The sequence below is a fragment of the Microtus oregoni genome, unplaced genomic scaffold (assembly GCF_018167655.1).
Source record: "Microtus oregoni isolate MIOR12 unplaced genomic scaffold, Mior012 000002F_ref0000024, whole genome shotgun sequence".
Classification (NCBI taxonomy): domain Eukaryota; kingdom Metazoa; phylum Chordata; class Mammalia; order Rodentia; family Cricetidae; genus Microtus; species Microtus oregoni.
Window position 1 is genome coordinate 87,925,866 of NW_024543061.1, and position 17,430 is coordinate 87,943,295.

The 17,430-nt window shown below is 41.3% G+C and overlaps 1 protein-coding gene across 2 annotated transcripts in view; it reads right to left on the reverse strand.

Moving 5' to 3' along the window:
* Nucleotides 1-247: 247 nt before the first annotated feature.
* Nucleotides 248-17,430, reverse strand: part of Ergic2 (ERGIC and golgi 2) — a 30,853-nt gene continuing 13,670 nt past the window's right edge. Inside the window, exons 7-14 of one of the 2 annotated variants that reach the window (XM_041636942.1) lie at nucleotides 14,379-14,480; nucleotides 13,808-13,858; nucleotides 8,962-9,017; nucleotides 7,671-7,769; nucleotides 5,535-5,632; nucleotides 3,584-3,746; nucleotides 2,523-2,605; nucleotides 248-2,379 (exon numbers count right to left, since the gene is read on the reverse strand). In XM_041636942.1, coding sequence (XP_041492876.1) covers nucleotides 2,317-2,379; nucleotides 2,523-2,605; nucleotides 3,584-3,746; nucleotides 5,535-5,632; nucleotides 7,671-7,769; nucleotides 8,962-9,017; nucleotides 13,808-13,858; nucleotides 14,379-14,480 — 715 coding nt within the window. In that variant the 3' untranslated portion in view covers nucleotides 248-2,316. Of the gene's footprint in view, nucleotides 2,380-2,522; nucleotides 2,606-3,583; nucleotides 3,747-5,534; nucleotides 5,633-7,670; nucleotides 7,770-8,961; nucleotides 9,018-13,762; nucleotides 13,859-14,378; nucleotides 14,481-17,430 lie in introns of both variants that reach the window. The other variant, XM_041636938.1, reaches the window with a different exon arrangement.

The following is a 17,430-nucleotide window of genomic DNA, read 5'->3' on the forward strand; positions in this document are numbered from 1 at the left end:
CAGAGTACAAGTGTAGAGAACTCTGAAGAAGTTACATGTAAATTTACTTCCTGGCAATTGAATTACAACACATCTATCAAAATATTACATCGTACATGCATTTCCAAGTTAAAACCAAGTTGTTTCAGATGATAAATTCTGATTATAATGAAATGGCTTTTCTGTGTCCAATACTCATCTAAGTAAGAGAACAAGTGGACCTGCCATTCTAATATTGAGCCGAGCTATCTCAGGAGGTAGTCAAGGATTTCAACACTTGACAGTAATTTATTTGCCTAGTTATTTTCTGTCTTTACAGTCAAAGTATACAAATACAAACATAGTATAAAAAATACATTTCAAGTAAAGGAGGCCTCAGACTTAGAATATTAGGATTGAACACACACACGACTACTGCACAGACTCTTGGGTATCCTGGCTCTAGGGATCACAGGCACAGGAAAAGCTGTGGAATTTGGCAGGCAGTTAGGGATTTCTGACCTGGAATGAAAACCTGGTAAGGCCAAAAACTCTCTCCACAAATCCTGGTCGCAGTTGTCTTCATTACCCAAACGGACGGTCAGAATTTTCATTTCTTTACTGACCCTGACTATTTGAAAATGAATGACTTAATTTCTAAAATGGAAATCAATGCCAAGAAAATGTTGCTTTAAACAAATTCCCTTGGAGTCAACTTTAATGGAAAAGATACAACTCAGTAAGATAAGATTTTAATGTGGCACTTAGAAACCATGGAAAAATTAAAAATAATTTTAAATCTCCTAAAGACATTGTAATACTGAAAGCAATTCTAGATCAGGATTTTCTTCCCTGAAGCCTGACTGAACTTTCTAGCAGTAGACATGGAAAAGCAGCGTTCAGTCTCAAGTGCCAACATGCCAGTTCTCACTAGCGATTCTTCTGGAGAGATGTCCTGTTTCTAGCCCAACTATAAAATATAAGGGGAAAAACAAAGACCAACCAAAAAGTCACAAAGAAACAAAAACCTCAGAGAAGACTCATTCATTATTTGAAATTTCCTGGATATGTTTTAAAAATTGAAAACCATTATTACATTATTAGTCAGTTAACCTCTTAATATTGTGCATTTTAATTAAAAATGTTGATTTTCTACATAATACCACTTTTCATACACTTTACCGCTGAGTGTTTTGCTGCTATCTCCTCCCTACCTGACTGCCTACCCTCTTTCAATAGATCATTTTTTAAATCTGTAAAAACATTCACTTGAAAACACAGTAATTTGTCAGTGTGGTCCTGTCTGACAGGAACCGGAAACCCAGTCTTCTCTCTCAAAAGATTTAGTCTCTGGAGATGAACTGATGCTTCTGCCCCAAGAGCCACGAGAGGAGACCGGCTGGCACACAAATCCGGCAGTTCTTAACAGTACCTGACAGGGCTCCCTCTTGTTACCTGAGCCCCGACCGAGGGCAGTATTGTCCCTGGTCCAGGCTTACAGCTGTGCCTGTGCTGCTCAGACCTGACACTGCCTCACCCATGTGTAGCTGTCCTGTCTCCCACTGCCCACAAGCACACAGGACTTCTCCCTCGACAGTTCACAAATTAGTAGTGACTTTTATGGTCTTACGCTGTCCTTTCTCCCTGCAGCGTCCCAGGTACAAGCTGTAAGTGACACCTGTCACATATCATAGCACTTACACACCTGCCCTTAGGAAAGAAACCTCACCTTCATCTTCTAAAATCCGGCGTTAACAGTCAGGAAAGTCGCCAGCTGGAGTTCAGAGGAAAGCAGACACCTTCATCAGAACCCAGTGCTGGACACCATGGTCTTGTCAATATGGCTTAGCACTAATATGGCTGAAACACAGGGCCAGTCCCTGCTTCATTTATTAACCATGGGAGCTGATTGCAGTTTTTTAAAGTCTAGACTAGTTTTCCATGTTTTACACATTTTATTCTGACATCTTTTAAAAACAAAGGACACACATCTGCATGTATCGATGCCCTTCTCTGTAAGTACGGTTTCACTTCCATCCTCTAGACTCTTCTCCTCCTCGCTGTCCGTTTGAGCGAGAGGGGCCATCTTTGCCTGGCACTCCGGCTGGGCTGCCTCTCCAGTTAGCTGCATGATTTCTTCTAGGACATTTGTAACAGGCACACATGTATAGGACAACTTCGCTTTGTTTTTATCCTTGGCTGTTTTTTTGGGGTTTTTTTTATCCTTTTTTTCCTTTTTTTAAATAAGTATGTTTCCAGGTTCTCATATTTTCTTTTCTTTGAATATATTGCACAACATTTTATTATTAGAAAAGGTTTCATGTTTCAGGCAAAAAGTTTTTCTCCACCCAGGAGGTGCTAATGTGTATTATTTTCTAGAAGAGGTAAGTGGTTGTCTGTGTGGCCATCTTCAAAGGGGACCTAAGGGGAAAGCAGAAGAGAAGACCAGAGAATTAATTCCACTCTCTACGACATCTCAGACCACAAGGCTCTGGGGGAGGCCCTTTCTGTTTAGACTGGAGCTGACAGCATGACTTAGAGACAGCAGCACGTGTGTCACTTACAGAGCGGACGGGCCTGTAGGATCCAAGTCTGAAACGACAGCAAATTATTTCCACTATAAATTTTCCGATTCCATGTAACATGCCTGCAATGGATAAAATAAGTTCAAATTTTCAATTAAACTGCTTTTGAAATTGCTGTGTAAGACTAAATACTACAGCTACCTGTAGAGGAACAGGCCACGGAGGGCGGCAAAGCAGCCTGCAGTTGTCTCTGAGGCTCAAACTACTTGAGAGGGTTACAACCTTTTCAAGACTTTCTCACATAACTTTGCAAATAACATCTTTTTAGATGAACCAAAATAAGAAAATCTGTTCTCTTTTTCTAGAAATATGAATCAAAACAACAGAGTTCTAAGAACATAACTCTCTCACTAGCTCAGAGTAACCAAGGGCTAAAGATGGATCTCTAAAAAGATTCCAGAGCCTTGGGTTAAAACCAAAAACATTACTGATTTAATCAAAATGTCACAAAATATGACTTCAAACAGTATCTGAGGAAAGAAGTTTAAATAAGGGGGAATTTACAGCTGCGATGTTCTGGGCATTTCCTCATTTAACCCTATAGCATACAGACAAACCACAGATTACATTTCAGGAAAGGTAGTGAACTATGTCAGGGCTACTGGGTCAGTGGCAGAACACAGACTAATGCCTAAAACATGTATGGCTTACCACATAATCTTCCTTACATTACTAAATCCCGTGAGAGAGGTGTGCTTACAGGACAGGAAATACATTTACGAGCTTTAGAATTTAGAGACGTTTCCAAATATTAAAACTTGAAAATGTGTATATTATATTTCTTGCTCTTTTAAAAGAGGCGTGATTTTATGTATGTATGTATGTATGTATGTATGTATGTGTGCTTGTGTGTGAGAGCCTTGCAAATGCTGAGGCACAGTCCATCAGTGAACGATCTCCCCACCCGAGTCTAATAAACACACTCGGAAATCAGAGAGAGAGAAGCATGGCATGACCACTACTTCCTACAATCCACAGTAAGAGCTTATCTCAAAGCAAAACAAATTAAAAAGAAATTAGGCAAAGAAAGGAATGCTAACCTGTTGTTGAAAAGATTCCTCCAATAATACCACAGAGTCTTACAAAAAACTGCCAGAAAGGCATGTGTTCCTCAGTGACTGTCACCATGAGAGAACTGAGATCATATTTCATAAATATTCCAGAGACTCCGTGGCTGCCTGCAGCGTGGTTAATGATACGTTCCTTAGAGCAAGGGAAGAGGAGAGAAAGGAAGAGAAATAAGCACTCGTCATGGGAACTCACACACTCTACTTTCCTCCCGGTGCACTAACTGCCCTAGACTTTAAGCTCTCCAGAGACAGGGTAAGTTTTTTAAAGAATCACGTTTATCCTGGCATGGTGTTGCACATCTGTAATCCTACCCTAGGAAGCAAAAACTGGAGGGCCATGCACTGTTTCAAAAAGAAAACAGAACCCGGAACTGAACTATTCCTATGTTGAAAATGGTCATCTTAAACATACCAGCATATTCCTGCACTTACAACTAACGAAGGGATAAACACCAAGTTTATATCGCATTGTTTCTTTAAAATTATTTCTTGTCATTTTATTTCTACTAATCTGAAATTAAAATGCAAGCATTAGGAACACATACCATGTGGTAAAAATCCCCTCCCTTATTACTAACACAGAGAACCTTATAAATGAGCCACCAATCAAGTTTTCAACAGTGAATTAATGCAAAAACGCTAAAATGTTCAATATCATGTTTAAGGCACAGAAACCCTGTGACCACATTCAAAAAAGCAAGCTACGTTGGGAATCAGGGCATCAATTACATTGGCGAAGACTAGGGATGATTAAACTGGGCTTCCAAAACTGAAAGTGGCTAGCTTCTCTCCCACCCTGAACTGTTAAACTCAATCACCTATAACAAACACCCCTTACACAATGGATTTCTTTTTGATTTAATTTTGCTATTTTCAAATACATCCTGAAGATAACTTCATGTTCAAACATCGTCTTTTTTTATAGTTGGATGTCATGCTGGGTAGATTTATAATTTGAGCTATTTCTAGTCTTATGGTACCATTATGATGACACGCAGTCCTTGGAAAGGGACAGCTGTAAGAGAAGCAATGCACACATTGCCAGACTCTCTATAACCCACAGCAATTCTAGAATCCTATACCCCTGCTTACTTTGCCCCAAAACCCTTGTCAAACCTACACAATGTTTCCCAGGTATTTGTCAATACAGCTGGTGAGAACATCTTCCTACTCTTGTAGAAATGTTGACGAGTAAAATATATACTTACCTAGCTACTGTGTACGTATGTATACACATATGTATGTATGTATATAAATACACACCTGTTTGCCCCTAGACACTTAACACTTGCCCTCTGAAATAACCTAGTTCAGAAGACTAAAGAGAGCCTTGCTCTCAGAGGCCTCAGTCAGGATCACCTAAGGCATTAACTACCACATGAAGGAAAATGGAGGGGAAAGCTCTTACACGCCCTGGAATTCAGGTGGGTACCAGTTGAGTATTACCAATTTCAAACTTGATTTATAAGGAAATACAACCTAGAACAGATGCTGTTCAAACCTGTTCTTCCCTCCATGAAACCACCAAGACCCTTCTACCTGAGGCTGGAAGCACGCACTCAATCAGACCCGGCTGCACTGAGGGCCTTGCTGAGAGGCCCTTACAAAACACAACAAAGAAACACAACACCTGATGACAGAGGCAGGCCAGGAGCTAGCTACCTATGAAGAATAATATCACAAACCAAAATTCATAAAGTGACCTGCCATCCAAATTTAATCTGTAATAGTCATTGCCAACGCTAGAACACACACTAATACCCACTCCAATACACTTTTACTAAAAATGTTAATTCATTTCAAAACTTCCATACATTTTAAAATAGGGAAGGGGACCCACTAAACCTCCAGTGTTATCTTGCAGTTGGGAAACTAAAAAAAAATTCCCCCTCAATCATCTTAGCAATGAGGTCCCACTCACCCTTTCTGTGACAGAGAACTGATGGGTGTCAGCTGAAATCTTGTATGTATGTAGCTTTGTTGGCACAACTGTAATGAAATATTGGAACATCTGGTTGTCTATAATAAAAACAAAATATGCCTTCTTATCAATCGGTAGCAATAGAATACTATCACATCTATTCTACTAAATATGACAAAATTGAAATTTAATATTACCATTGCTTTAGTATATAATAGATAAACAATTTTAAAAAAAGAAAAGCTGATGAAAACGTACTCATATTTGGTAAAACAAAGTCCCACTTAGGACACAAGAGGTGCGGGGGTGCCCACACTTGATTTAGTGTGTAATAAATAATTTTAAGAACTGGCCATCTCCTGTGACTAGTCAAGACTACCAGTGGAAGGATAGGGACACCAAGACAGCCACATAATCTTCGCCCTACAGTCTGCCCTACCTATGGGATGTGCAGGGGTAAGGGTGGCACAGAGATTGTGGGAGTGGCCAATCAGTCTGAGACCCATGCCACCTGACACCGCCTGGAGCTCCAGGACCCAGGGGCTGGATGGCCCAGAGACCCAGGACAGAACCAAACAGGACTGGAATAAAAACAAAATGTCAATGTAATGATGCCTAATGATACTCTGCTGTTCTCACAGATTGGTGCCTAGCCCAGCAGTTGTCAGAGAGGCTTCATACAGCAACAGGGGGAAACAGAGGCAGAGACCCACTGTCAAACATTAGGCCAAGCTCGGGGAATCCTGCTGAAGAGAGGAAGGAAGGACTGTAGAACCCAGAAGAGTCAAGGACACCATAAGAAAACCCATAGATCAACCAACCTGGGCTCACAGGGGCTCACAGAGACTGAACCGACAGCCAGGGAGCCTGCATGGGATCGACCTAGGTCCTCTGCACATATGCTGTAGTTGTGTAGCTTGGTCTTCTTCTGGGACTCCTAACAGTAGGATGTCTCTGACTCTTTTCCTGGCTTTTGAGACCCTATTCCTCATATTGAGTCACCTTGTCCAGCCTTAACTAGAAGGTAAGGTGCTTAGTCTTTCTGCAACCTGATATGCTACATTTTGGTGATATCTGTGGGAGGCCTGCTCTTTACTGAACAGAAACAGAGGAGGAATGGATGGGGGGGAGGGAAGACAAAGGGAAGGTGGGAGAGAGCCTGAGAGGAAACTATGGTCAGGATGTTAAATAAACAAACAAACAAACAAACTGAAAATGAAGACAATATACTCATATTTTGTAAAACAAAGCCCCAGTCAAGAGGCATGCAGGTGCCCACATGCATTAGTTCAGGCACTAATAGCCATGCATGGGACATAAGAAGGCAAAGACAGCATCTCCCAGAGCAGAAACCTAGATGACATTACAGCAGTAACCACAGTTCTCACGGCTATTCATCTTAAATACACAGCAAACCAAAGTTGGACTTGCCAGACTCTGAAGGTGACATCAGAGCAAAGAGGTATAAACAAACTGCTCAGGGACTGCCATTCAAGGGGTGGTCATTTTTAGTTACCTGACGCCACCATGGTAAATACAAGTACAAAAAGATCAATGTCCAAAAACAAACCTGCATGGCAATACAAGCCTGTAATCCCAGGAGGATTGCCGTGAGTTTAAAGCCAGCTTGAGCTACACTATTACTTCCAGGCCAGCCTGACCGAAATGGTAAAACACTATCTCAAAATAACAAGGTCACCTGAAAACAGGCTACACACCACTTGCTACAAGATGAAGAAAATAACCCTCAGAACTTGATTAAGTACTCCACGTGGAGTAGAGGCTTGAAAACACAAGCGCATGGCTGCTGTGATAGCACACACCTGACTACATGCAACGCCACTCTGGAGTAACTCCAGGCTTCCTGGGTTGGTGACATTCAGCAGGGAGCCTCCTACAAAAGCATTCGAGAGCCTTGGTCCTGTGACAAGAAGAGAACTTCTTTCTCCAGTGACTATTGTGTTTGAAACAACACATCAACCCTCCTGGCCAAATCCCATTCACGTCTACCACAGACTCAGCAGCCTCTTAAAGATTAGCTTCCCAAGGGTGACAGGGAGGGGAAACACACCAGTATTAAGGTTTTTAATGCAATTTTCTGTATGCAAATTCTAAGAGCACTTATTAAATACTTACGATCTACAGCAATCTTTTCAGTTCCATCCAAAGGATTAATAATCCCTGGAACAAGCTCTCCAAAAGATAAATGGTCTATTCTGTGAGAAAAGTTGTAAGCTAAGATAAAGAAAATAAAGGCAGAGAACTCACATTAACTCTTTAGAGTGCCATGCTACAGACAGTTCTATATCCTCACCTATGTTCAAATCATCTACTTAAAACAGCATGTTAAAAAAAACATGAGAAATGCACAATAAAATCCTGACAAAATGTTGCCTCAAATTTCATGAGTATATACAAATTAATTTCTATTAACTGTCTTATTTAATTCTGTCCAAAACATACAACTTTCTTGATTTTTAAACATCACACAGAAACCAAACCATGCCATTAGAACATAGGATGATGTTAGTCAAATAATGAAAGCGATCACAAATATTTTTTAACATACCATCCACTACTATGATCAACTGATTTTTATAGGATTTGCTTCGTTCTAAAAGCCAAGTTTAAGAAGAAAGTCTTGCTTGGAACAGTGGTACAAGCTTGGAATCCCAGCACTTGGAAGGTAGATGCAGGAGGACCAGGTCACTCAGGGCTATCTGCAGCCTTAGGCCAACCAGGCATATGAAAACATGCTCCATTCAATTCCACTCTCCAAAAACACTGCAGTTTTATGATTATCACTGTACCAAAGTAATTGCAAGTGTGTAAACAAGCCTTCCACTTCGAGTCCTGCCTCTGTTAGTGGCCATGTACAGAGTGGCACCAAGTTCTCCTGGCCCCCTAACTGCAGGGACTTTTGGGCAATGAACAGAGAGAAGTGCAGTGAACTTACAGATAGATTTGAAGCAATACATTTAAGGTTTTTTTTCCCACTAGATGGGACACCAAGTTGTTTGTTTTTGGACATAAATTTTTAAACAGCTTCCTTTGTTTGCTTGGCTTTTGCTCTCTATATTCACTGGCATGACATTCACTATGTAGCACAAGCTAACTTCAAATCCATGACCACCCCCCTGTTTAAGCCTCCCAAGTGCTGGGGCTACAGGTGCCGACACACTTACTTACTTGTTTTTGAGACTAACTCTCACTATGTAGTCCTGACTGGCCTGGAACTCACAGAGAACCACCTGCCTCCGTCTTGGGACTGACGGATTAAAGGCAGAAGGTGTGTGCTACCACACGAGTCAAGTTTACTTTCAAAGCCCTACCTTGTATTTGCACTAAAACAAATGAAAAACACACACAAAATTAACTTCTCTTGCAAACTTTTCTACACTGAAATGAAATCTCAGAAATTGCTCACAATCGTGGTTGACAAGTGCTGCCAAGTGCGCATGCCCTCGCGGATGTGGGATTGCCCTGGAAGGAGGAAAAACAGACACGTAACTAACAAGTGCGCATGCCCTCGCGGATGTGGGATTGCCCTGGAAGGAGGAAAAACAGACACATAACTAACAAGGCAAAGTAAGAACAGTGCACCTGGTCCTCAGCTAAACCATCTCAGCAATGCGATAACTAAGGCTGCAAAAAGCCAAAAGGAAACTGTGTTAAGTATTCATGAGCCAAGATGATAAAAACCAAGGGAACACCATTTCATAAATATCAATAAAACACAAAACCCAAAAAACTGAGTTCATTCTATAGCTCACATGTGCTTTCCAGGGGGAAAAAAAAAAAAAACCTTTGCTCCCTGAGGCTTAAAGCTGGAGATCCGAATTTCAAGAACGACCTCACGTGTGTCTGGTAATGACCTAAACACGTCAGTCTCTGAAAACACAAATCCATCAGCATGCTTCAACTGACTCTATTCACTTCCTTGAAGACATTTCTAAAATACTACTAGAGTCTTCTCTTTTATATTTTGTATATCAGAGATCACTCATTCCCAACTTAGGCAGAATGTCCTAAATTGCACAACAGATTTCTAAAACTTCCTCTGTACTTGTCCTGGTATCTGACAACTGGAACCATAATCCGAGCTGAGACACACTAGGGGTGGGACTGGAGGCCTTGGTTCCCACAACATCCACAGCACTCTGCTGGAGCCACTCAGAACCACCACCGTCACACATGACTGTAGCAACTTTGCCACAGCACTAATTTATACATAAGTACTATTTTCCCTGATAATCTTAGGTTAAATTTATTATAAGCTATTCTATGAAGTGTTCAGAAAATATAATTCCTAAAACACTGACCAAAAGCAGTACTAAAAAACTATAATAAAACTTCACTATTGCTCAAGATCAAGCTGCTGTGCAGAGGGTCAAACTGGAATGCTGAGATTTTATTTTTAATGAAAGTCACAGAAATGAACAATATTAAGTCCACAGGAGCAAATGGAATGACTGCTAGTTGATAACACACTTTAGCAGGTATCACTTTAGGCTATGGAATTGGAGGGCTCCACAGTCTTCCCTCGGTATTCAACACAGACTATTTTCATTGAATCCTTAATCCACTAAACAACACGCAGTAGTGGTAACACCTATGCACTCCTCAGGGTCACAGGAAGCCCAGTATGTGGGCAGATGCATGTGCATGTAGTACCCCTGGCGTCCAGAAGAGGGTGTCAGATACCCTGGAGCTGAAGTTACAGGTTTGTGAGCTGTCCAATGTGAGTTCATGAAAAGGACTCCTATCTCTTTATCACTGAGCCATGCCTCTAGCCTTATCATGCTTCTAGACTATTGGACACTGGACTCCCTGTCCTCAGCTGCTGAAGCACTTTCTCACTGAAATCTAATGGCCCAAGGCCAATCTAACTTCACTGAACATATTTTTCCAGCTACTGCAATCAAACATACTTCATTAACCTAGAAGTACAGGATCTTTCTTTCTTGGCTGATCAGTGAGCAAACACTTGATTGTAACTTCATTTTCTCTTAAAAATTCTACTAAACATTTTACGTTAAACTCTCTAATTTCCTTACCACTGCTTTCCTACAGAGTTGGGACTATTGTGATAAGTGCTTGGTTAGCCTGATAGTATCAACATACACTGTGTTCTTTAAATGCAGTCACTGTGACATCATAGTTATCACAATATTCTGTAGCCAAGTTCGATGGTGATTTGAAAGTATGGCAACCAGAGCCTGTGTTTCTATGATCTTTACACCATCAAATAATAACCAAGTGCCGGTGATGCACCAACACCAGGAACATTGAGACCATTACAGAGTCAACTTCTCCATCCTCACGATGATGCTGTAAAGTAAACTTTCAACAAAACCTCATCTTTTGGGCAGTAAGGGAGTAAGACAGGATCTCACCGTAACTCTGGCTGGCCTGGAACTTACTATGTGGACCAGGCTGGCCTCTGACAGAGGTCCACTGTCCCTGCCTCTTGAGCATTGGAATTAGAAGTGTATGCCACCATGCTTAACTAAAACTTCACTTCTGAATGCAAATCTGAACATTTTCATTAATGAAAAAGGCAGTGGGCTGCATCTGGAAATCATGCTCTCAGGATCCGTTCACTTGTGATAAGCCTTTTTTTCTCTCTTAAGTTTAGCCAATTCTTTATTCTTCTGGTACTAAGAATAACAACTGTCCTTTTCTGCTCTTGGTTTAAAAATGGAAAGTTAAAACATCACTATGAAGATTTCCACATGCTGTTCCTTATTTGTGCTTTACCCAGTAAACAATTTTAGCAGTGAGAAAATTTTCCATAATGTGTACATCTTTCCTGGTTAGTAATAAAGTCACTGTCAAGTTCAAGTGTGCCCCCAACAGGTCTTCACTTGTGTTTACCTTGTTCTGCAGCACAGGCACTCTGAGAAGAGGCAATATGATGGAGATACATCACCATCCAGTGCAGAGCACTAACCTATGACAAGAACGACTGTAGCTAACTCCAGCAGCACTAAACAGAAACACTACAGCCAGAGGTCACCCTGTCCCAGTGATACCTTCACTTTGTGTTCCTACTATAGGCTTTAAATTTAGAAATAAGAATTCTTCTAAATAATCAAATTACAACCTACAGCATTATAGCTGACTTCAATAGTTTCTCACAACCTAAGGTCTGTGAGGAACTTAGAACTGTTTTAGATTAAATCTTCCCCTTTTTGTTAGAAAATTTATGGATTAGCAGCATAAGCATCTCCCTTCAACACCACACGTTAAAAATCAAATTCAGTTACCCTATGCAGATGACATTTATTAAGAAGGCTTGTTTTCTGACATGTCTAACCCATCAGATGGGCCCAGCACTGGAAGGAGAACAGTTCTGAACCTCAGTCAGGTTGAAGAACAGCTTTTTGGTTGTGGCACTTACTGGTTTTTGAGGTTAGGGATGCTACTGGCATCCATGGACCACAGACAGAAAAGAAAACATCCTGCAGAGAATCATATTTCAACAAAGACCTCTCAGGTGCCCTCAGACAATGCAAAAACGAGAAACTACTGACCTGAGTCTCAACTCTGTTCAGCTACACAGAGGACCTATAGGTTGTTTGACTCGCTATCCTGTGTTGCTCGGTGCTCAAATGTCATCCCAACATCTGAGCGGCCCGCGTGTGTTTATCTGGTCACAACTCTGGCTAAATGCAAGCACATGCCTCTTACTAATGCATTCTGTGTGCACACATCCGAGCATCTGCTTACAGGGATTCAAACACCACACTCCTGCCCTCTGAACTATTCTCTATGGGCAGCGAGGACTGTCATTGCACTCAACAGGTAACAGGATCAACATTGAGCTTGACAAACCTAACACTAAAAATAAAAGGTAAGTCTACTTCAGTTTACGAGACACAAGCAACAAGAGCTTTCCCTCTGTGGTCTGTTATATGTAAGCTATCTGCTGAAAGGTGTGAAACAGGGGAGACTACAGGCCATGGTACAGCAGAAGTTCGGGCTGTGCCTTTCAGACTAGGGCACTGCTTACACGTGAAGCTGCAATGAGCCCTCTCCATGTGCTGCCTCCACGGTGCCAAAGTCTCAAAGTCCCCAGACAACGCTGCAGATAAGCAAGAGAGCACTGAACATGGCCAAACAGCAAAGTTTAAATTCGCAGGAGAAAAGCACAACAAAGAAAAAATAAAGTTGGATTTGATCATTATAAGCAATGAAGTCTTTTGTTCTCTCTATATAAACAAATAAGTAAACAGACAATAAACCCAAAGGTACCCTTTGAGCAGGTTCTTTTCCTGACATGTTCTCCTTTACTTTATATATAAGTTCCTAACTCCCCATATAATTCTAAAGTCTCCTCACGAAGCCTCTGCTGACTCGCAGACTACGTTACATAATTTTCCTTATCAGCTATAATCGCTTTTAGAGCCTCAATAGAACCATAATCAAGTAATAACTAATGTACTTACTGGTCAAAGTTTGACTATTCTTGTAGGACCTCAGCACCCAGGGAGAGGAAGGCGCCCTCTTTTCCACTGTGTGACCCTGAGTCTCCCTCAGCACCAAGGGAGAGGAGGGCGCCCTCTTCCACTGTGTGACCCTGAGTCTCCCTCAGCACCCAGGGAGAGGAAGGCGCCCTCTTCCACTGTGTGACCCTGAGTCTCCAGACCAGTACTCTGCACACAGCAATCGTCCAGTGACGGTTTAGACAGAGGAGAACTCAGCCTCGTCCTCCTCAGGTCTCCGTGGAAGGAGAAAGCAGGGGAGCTTTTTGTGATACTGGGTTATATTCAGGAGAGTAAGTGACAGTCTTCCTAAGCTGTTACTAAATTACTTCATTCTAGATATCAGTAACTTTAGACTTTTTCTAGAATTACTCAGGGATTGCACTTTGATGAGAACCACCAAAGGGCTAAACAAAACCTACTATCAACAAACAAACACACTGATGGAGCCCCTAGGGTCAAGGCTATCTGGCAACAGAAGTTAAGACTGAGAGGTTTTAATCACTATTTACCCACAAACAACACTTTACATGCCCTTTGTGGTTACACTACCTGGTCAGGAAAATACGCAATTTTAATCAAGCTCCAACCCCATCGGGAGGCAGAGGCAGGCGGATCTCTGTGAGTTCGAGACCAGCCTGGTCTACAAGAGCTAGTTCCAGGACAGGCTCCAAAACCACAGAGAAACCCTGTCTCGAAAAACCAAAAAAAAGAGAACTTCAGGAAGTGAAAAGAACATACTTGCCCACAGTTATGTGAAAATTCCCTGCTACTTTATTGACGTACAGATGACCGTGGATTCGGCATGCATCTGGAGTCAGCGCTGGGTCATCTTCCCTGTAAGGCAAGACACGTTCAGATGTCTCAGTACACATCTGGCACAGAGACTGTGGACTGGTGACAATGGCACACGGGGAAAGGAGAATCCTAAGGACAAACTGTTGGGTCCTAATGTCAAGATTAAAGTGATGGTTTACACCCACTTAGAGCTGCTATATAGCTACCATATTTACATAATTACAGATCTTTACGCATCTTCAAGTCTGCTCAATGACTGAGGAACAGAGAGCATCAGCAGCACACCCTCCTACTCTCCTCATGCACTTCTGCACTGCGGTGCAGCTGGGTCAGAAGGAAACTGAGGTCAGGAAAAGGCACCCAAGTGAAAACTGGACTTTTCTTCCAGGCCAATATAAAGTCTTTGCATATTTTTTAAATCTGAAAAAATCATTTTCATGATTACAGCAATCCTTGTTACCTACTCTGACACAAGTATATAAAGAACAAACAGCAGGACCGACACTAAAACACATCAGAGAACATTCCTGGTGAAGAACTGGACGTTTGAGGCTCTCACCTTGGTGGCAGTGCCGTTGACGCACTTTTAAAAGCACTTTTGAATATCACATCTTGAAGGGAATGCTCTTCTTGTAGCCTACTCTGAATCAGCTGCAGCATCCTAGATGAGACAAAACAGGAAGATACACACCAAGCCAAGACTTGTCCAACTACAGAAGACTTCTGACTAAGACAAACCACGGTGACTACAGGACTACATCCCAGAAGGAGGTTCATCAGCTACTCTCAGGGATAGTGAAGATGGCTAGAAGTTTAGTGCACACGTGATCGGAGGCACCAAAAGACACCATCTACTCTGCTGAGTGTCTACGCTTACCTTTCACACATAATTACAAAATGTTTGCTTCTGCCAAGCACTGAAGTAAGTGCTGTAAATATGAAGAACAAACTAAGTGCAGGCCATACAGCAGGGCACTGGATTGGAGGCTGCAGATTATTGAAATACAATCCCAAGGCTTGTTATAAGCTAGGTCATGGCATCATTTAGTATCACCCGATGTCTTCTTTCCCAAAAGAAGTAAACTTTATTCTACAGGACCATTCTAGACAATACAGTATAATTTGTCTTCATACAACCTTTAAAACAGAACCAACAGGATTGTAGAAAGCAAAGACTGCACTTAAGGAACAATGACTGAGGGATGGGAAGATGGCTCAGCATTGGCTGTTCTTCTTGAGGACCTGGATTTAGTTCCCAGCACCCACATCATAGCAAATAACCATTTGTAACTCCAGTTTCAGGGGATCCAATGTCTTCTTCCTGCTTCTCCAGGCACCAGGCACACAGGGGTGCACAGACATACATGCAGACAAAAACGCCCACACAGGTGACTGGAGAGGTGGCTACAATGATGAAGAGCAGTTGTTTCAGCAGAGGTCCCGGGTGTGATCCTAGCACCCGCACGGCGGTGTTCACACCTGCCCAGAACTCCAGTTCCAGGATGTGCATGTGACACAGACATAGGTTCAAGTGTAGCACTGATACATACAAAATAAATAAATCTATACAAAATAAATAAATCTACTAAGAAATTTTAAAGTGTTCAAACATACTCACAGTAAAATAAGAATAGCAACATTGCTTAGAGTCACCTCCTCTAGCAGGATCTTAAGTGACATATCAAGTCATAACTCAGCAAGCACAAACACTACACACAGTGGGGAGAAATGAGCGGTGGTGGCACAGAGAACTTTCAGGGCAGTGAAACTACTCTTGATGGTACCATGGTGGGTATATTACACAACTGTCCATTCAAAGGAATGACCTCTAAGAGGGAGCTCCCAAGTGAACTACAGACCTTGCTTGGGTAATGTTGGATCCATGCAAGTCTCATGGATTATGACAAGTAAGCCACTCTGGAGCTCGATGTTGATAAAGGAAAAGGAGATATGGGAACTCTGAACTTTCTACTTATCTTTGCTGTGAACTTGTAACTACTCTAAAAAATAATGAACTTGAAAGTAGAAAAAAAAACTTACATGTAAACATACCATCTTAAAAACACAAATATTCATCTCCCATACACCACATCTCATCGCAATGGTAAAGCAGTGTATACACAGAAATGAGGGAATACTTATGCACTACCCATCTAGAACACTGGGTTAACGGGACTGTCTCATTAACATTAAACCTAGAAAGAGAAAGCAGACGTCCCAAAAGGCTGTGCTCAGGGTTTGAAATTTTCTTCTAAAGATACTGCAACCTTAATTATCTAAGGCAAAACACCAACTGAGAGAGTCAACTCCAAAGGAAAAGGACATCTCCCTCCAGACTAGAATACTCATTTTTAATAAGTCTTGTAGCTCAAGTTCAGCTTAATGGATGGCAGTGGTCAGAGTCTGAAGAGACTGTGAGACTTCTGCTTGGAGCACACCAACCAACAGCCAAGTACAAAGATATGCAGAAGACATGCTATATGAAAAGATGCAGAAAGTTCTAGGAACGATAGGAAAGCCCTCTTATTCAATAAAATTGGTCTCTGTTGCCACTCATTAGTCCCCTTCAATATTTAATAGAATTCTATATAAAAGGAACCATCTTGGGTCAGAAGAGATGACTTGAGGGTTAAAAGTGCTTTCTGCTCTTCCAGTACTGGGGTTCAGTTCCCAGAACCCATAACAGACAGTTTGCAACATGGCATGCACATACTTAAATAAAAATCTTAAAATTTTGAAGAGGAGACAGCTCATGCTAGTGTTTCTGGGTGTGTTGTTTGTTTGTTTTAGCTTCCTGAAACAGGGCTCTGAACTACTGATCCTCCTGCCCCAGCCTCTTAAATACTGGGATTACAAGTATGCACACACACCTGACTCTCACTTTAATATTTCTGGATAAAAGTAACATCTTTCACCTCTAGTAAGTGCTTCCTAGTAAAAGTGCTAGAAACCCAGAAAGCTCTAATATTCACTGTTTTTCTTCAACTATATTCAATCTCAATATTAAAAATCTTCCAGCCAGGAAAATTGGTAATGAAAAGAAAAAGACTCTTCAAGTGTACTAGGGAGTATGTCTGTAAAAAACAAACATTTAAGTACAAAGTACATTTTTGTCTGATAATCTGAAATTGGGTAACCTTAAATATAGGCCATCTTGGGAACAAAAATGGGATAGAGAAAACACTTTTTCTTAAACAGCCCTACCTGACTCAAGACAACACCCTGATAAACAAACAGTTCCCAGGGGTCACATGTGGTTTTCCTCATTCATGGTTTTGCAGTTCCCAGAATGAGACAGCTTTTCCTTTAAGCTGTTCATAAAATGAACCTTTTGTCTGTTTCCATACTTAACCCATGCCCAGGAAAGAGGTGAACTTTGACCCTCCTGCTTCAGTGTCCCAAATGCTGGGATCATAGGTGTATATATTCACACCTGGCTCCAAATTCTAAACAATGTTCATACACTTTTACAGTTAAATTTCTTTAAAATTTTAAAAACTAAAATTTATTTATGAGTCAAAGTATACTACGGAAAAGAAACACTATGTTAGACTTTCCTAAGGCCTGATAGTTTTTTAAGTCATAAAGATTATATATACTAAAATATTTTA